The 4,494-nt window shown below is 35.9% G+C and overlaps 1 protein-coding gene across 1 annotated transcript; it reads right to left on the bottom strand.

Moving 5' to 3' along the window:
* Positions 1-620: 620 nt before the first annotated feature.
* LOC120003590 lies at positions 621-2,846 on the bottom strand. Its single transcript, XM_038852613.1, has one exon. The coding sequence runs from the start codon at positions 2,844-2,846 to the stop codon at positions 621-623; it is 2,226 nt and encodes a 741-aa protein (XP_038708541.1).
* Between the last annotated feature and the right edge of the window lie 1,648 nt (positions 2,847-4,494).

The raw sequence follows: 4,494 nt of genomic DNA on the forward strand, positions 1-4,494 counted from the left end.
TAGTGCTTACATGTTTTTCCAACCATATGGGGAATTGGTGCTGATGCCGACGGTCTACATTAACTTGACTTTCTCTTTCAATTATATCAAAGTGCTCACTAATTGACAAAAATAATCATTCAGTTGTAGCACTAAGTAGTTGTTGAATAGTGTAAATAAACTAATTATATACAAACCAACCTTTTATATGGATGTATTTCATCACAATTATTTAACACGGTGAAATGAGTCTTCCTCCAATCCTCGAATGACAATGTATCAAATTTTCCACAACCCAAAGGCTGAACATTTTGATGAAATATTGATACACCGTCAAAAACTTCATTGTCTCCTCCATCGTTATTTCGGTCTTGCCGATTGAATTTTGTCTCAACTCCATTAAGGTACATTGAGCAAAATGTCAAGCATTCATTATTAATATACGCTTCCGCAATAGAACCTTCCGGTCGTGCTTTGTTCCTAACATAACACTTAAGGGTTCGTAGAAACCTAAGAATTTAAGCTACATGTTAAGGAATTTCTAAAAGATATAAACTATTTAAAAGTTGAGAAATATACACATTTTACCTCTCAATTGGATACATCCACCTATATTGTACGGGGCCTGCAAGTTTGGCTTCTCATGGCAAATGAATTGCTAAATGTTCCATGATATCAAAGAATGAAGGAGGAAATATGGTCTCGAACTTACATAGCAGGACAACAATATCATGTTCCAAAGATTCTAAAACTTCCAACTTTAGGGTTCTACAACAAAGCTCTTGGAAGAATCGTCCCAATTGAATAATGGATTCAGACACATCCTTTCTCAAGAAACCCCGTATTCCCACAGGCAAAATCCGCTGTAAAAAGACATGAGAATCGTGACTTTTCATCCCCACGAACGTACATTCATTGTCCTTCACACATCTTGCAATGTTTGAAGCATAACCATCAGGAAGTTTTACTGATCGAATAAAGTCACAAAATAAATGCACCTCCTTTCGAGATAAGGTGAAACATGCTACAGGCATTGTTTGTCTTGCTCCCTCATGACGTGGATGCAATTCATGTCGAATTCCAATTTTTTGCAAATCTAAGCGTGCACTAATATTATCTTTTGTCTTCCCCTTAACATTCATAATTGTCCACAATAAACTGTCACATATATTCTTCTCAATATGCATTACGTCCAAATTGTGGCGCAAAAGTAAAGTTCTCCAATAGGGCAACTCATAAAATATGCTTTTCTTTGTCCAATTTAATTGTTCTGGTGGTCTATTTTTTTTCAACCTGGACTTTCTTGTAATGGGATCTTTCCCGAACGCCATATTGCCTATACATCTCATTTGTTGTAGCAATTCATCACCAGACAAATTCTTTGGCTTTGAATTATTATCTATCTTATTGTCAAACATCCGTTTATTCTTCCTAAACGAGTGTGATGGAGGAAGGAAACGACGATGGTGCATGTAACATTGCTTTCTCCCAAAAGTAAGTCTATCAGACATTGTTTCCTTGTTACACTTTGGACAAGCCATTTTCCCTTTCGTACTCCAACCAGACAGATTTCCATATGCCGGAAAATCATTTATAGTCCATAAAATTGCAGCATGCATATTAAAAGTCTCTCCTTTTGATGCATCATACGTTGGCACTCCATTACTCCACAAATCTTTACATTCTTCTATTAAAGGTCTTAAGAATACATCAATATCATTGCCAGGTGATCTTGGTCCAGGAATCAATAAAGACATCATAAAATATGGCTCCTTCATACACATCCAAGGTGGTAAGTTGTAAGGCATCAAAACGACTGGCCATATGCTGTATGCATTGCTCATATTTCCAAATGGGTTAAATCCATCACTAGCAAGACCTAGACGTACATTGCGAGGTTCCTTAGCAAACCAAGAATGCTTATTATCAAAATCCTTCCACACTTCAGAGTCCGCAGGATGGCGTAGCATGCCCTCTTCTGGTACACGCACATCTTTATGCCATCTCATATGCATTGCAGTCTTTCTACACATAAAAAGTCGTTGCAACCTTGGCATCAATGGAAAATATAATAACACCTTTTTAGGCACCTTATTATGCCTTTTGCCATATCTTTCCACCCATCTAGAATCTCCACAAGTTGGGCACTCTTGTTTATCCTCATTTTCTTTCCAAAATAAAACACAGCCATTTTTGCATGCATGAATGCGTTGATAGCTCAGCCCCAAGTTACGCATTATAGTCTTTGCCTCATAATAATCCTTTGGTAGTGTCTCTCCTTTCGGTAAAGCCCTTTTAAATAGCTGAAGGTACATGTCAAATCCTTTATTGGAGAGCCCTGTTAAGTTTTTTATATGGAGCATATTTATCAAGAATGACAGCATAGAGAATGTATCACAACCTGGGTAAAGAGGAAGTTGTGAATCCCTCAAAGTTTGAGTAAATATATCATCTACTTGCTCTTCATTATAACTTGATGGCTCCCCTGTCATATCATTCATGAAATTCCCTCCATTTAAATCTTCATACATCTCATCCATCTCATCACTAGATTCCTCTTCAACACCTTCATTTATTATTTCATCCATTGTAGTATTTCTATCCTCATCATGAGGATCAACTCTAAATCTTTCATTTGCCTCACCATGCAACTCCCATATCGTATATCTCTTATCCATCCCTTTCATAAATAAGTGTCTTCTCACTACTTCAAGAGGGAAGAATAAATGATTGACACAGGAGCGACAAGGGCAACGAATTCTATTAGATCCATCAACTACTTGCATTGCAAAATCTAAAAAAGTAGTCACGCCTTTTACGTAATCATCACAAAATCTATCATTCAACTGGATCCATGCTTTACCCATCCACTCTTGTAAGTACATGCATCAATCAAATACCAAAATAAATCTCATACTATAATAGTAAAAAGGCACTTAAAAATAATTAAGAAGATTCCAAAATTATATAAAACAGAGACTATAATAAAGCGGTGCCATCACCACCAAGATTTTAGAAACTAAGAATTAAATGGATCATAGTACTCGTTTGTTGCCCCTTCGGCCATTGAACCATAAGCCATACAACAATCAAAATTTTCAACTGCTAAAAGTTGGAGGAAATTTTTTTATATAAAAAAGTATGATAAGGGTCCTCAGCATTAAAAAAGAAAACTAATTGAACCTTGTAAGTCAAGAACATTTAGGAGAATTACAATGCCCTTGAAGGCATTAGGTTATAAACAAATTACAATGGCCTTGAAGAAACTAAATGCAATTCGACGTCATATTAGAACATAAATCCATAACAGTTCCATCTATAAATCAATGTGGTCTTGGACTATCAATAATGATTTTTCTTTAGAGTTCGGCTATTTGATCGATCCACTGACTTCTTGAAAGCTATGAAACAAGGAGTGAAGAATCGCTAAGGCCAATAATTCCCTAGTCTCTTCTATAGCCTATTGATATTCTAGCTGGAATATTCTTTGTATTATATACGCATATAGGAATCAGAGGTAAAATCGTCTAAGTCTAGTTGACAATCATTCCTTTAGTTCCATATGACTTACCCAAAAATCTATTAAACCTAAAATATGGTTGGCATAATCAGACAGATGAGAATAGAAACGAAAAGCGATCAAAAGAAAAATCCACGGTAAAATTAAACCGCAACAATACACACCCAAAACCACCAACACAAAACAAGGTAGCCTAAAAGAAAGAAATCATGGAAAACAGAGAAAAAGGGAACGAACTAAAGGAGAATTGGGTCTCAGTTACCTCGTTCAATTAGTGCTAGAAGGGAGGAGGCGAGCAGAGAACCAAATAGCATACACTCTCGTTCAATTAGTGCTAGAACGGAGGAGGCAAGCAGAGAACCAAATAGCATACACTTACCGCAAACACGGGTGAGAAGGTGAGCCGAAGAACCACTGAGAGGGAAGCTGCTCAATAACGCGCACCAATGGAAAAGAATAAAGCCCTCTTAATTTTAAGAAGGGTTTTTTTAAGACCCCGCTTGAAAAAAAAAAGACTTTTTAATAGAATCAGATTATTATTAAAAAAAGGTTTTTTATGTAATGAGATATTTTTTTCTTTTTCTTTTTTTGAAAGGAATATATATTTAACCATGAAAGAAAGTCACGAGAATATATATTTAACCATGAAAGAAAGTCCGTGACGTAGAATGTGCCTTGGAAGAATTCCTTAAGAAGTTGGAACGTGTTCGGAAGAAGCCAAATTTGAATAGGAATTGAAGTTGCTGTTTTTGAATTAAAAGTTCCAGTTTTTCAACTTTGACCGTCCGTAACTTTTGATCCGCTCTTGTGTTTCATTATTATAATATATTTTCGAGGACTGATTTTGAAGACTTAAAAGTCAACTTGGGGCTGGCCCCATTTGAGATTCGGAAGGAAATAAAAAAGGCGTCGTTTTATAGTTCAACGGAGTTAATTAAATTCCTGCACGTTTTAATTAATTGTGTTTCCAATTCTAGTTTAATTAAGAGTCCGAT

Source organism: Tripterygium wilfordii, chromosome 8, assembly GCF_013401445.1.
Source record: "Tripterygium wilfordii isolate XIE 37 chromosome 8, ASM1340144v1, whole genome shotgun sequence".
In the NCBI taxonomy this organism is placed as follows: domain Eukaryota; kingdom Viridiplantae; phylum Streptophyta; class Magnoliopsida; order Celastrales; family Celastraceae; genus Tripterygium; species Tripterygium wilfordii.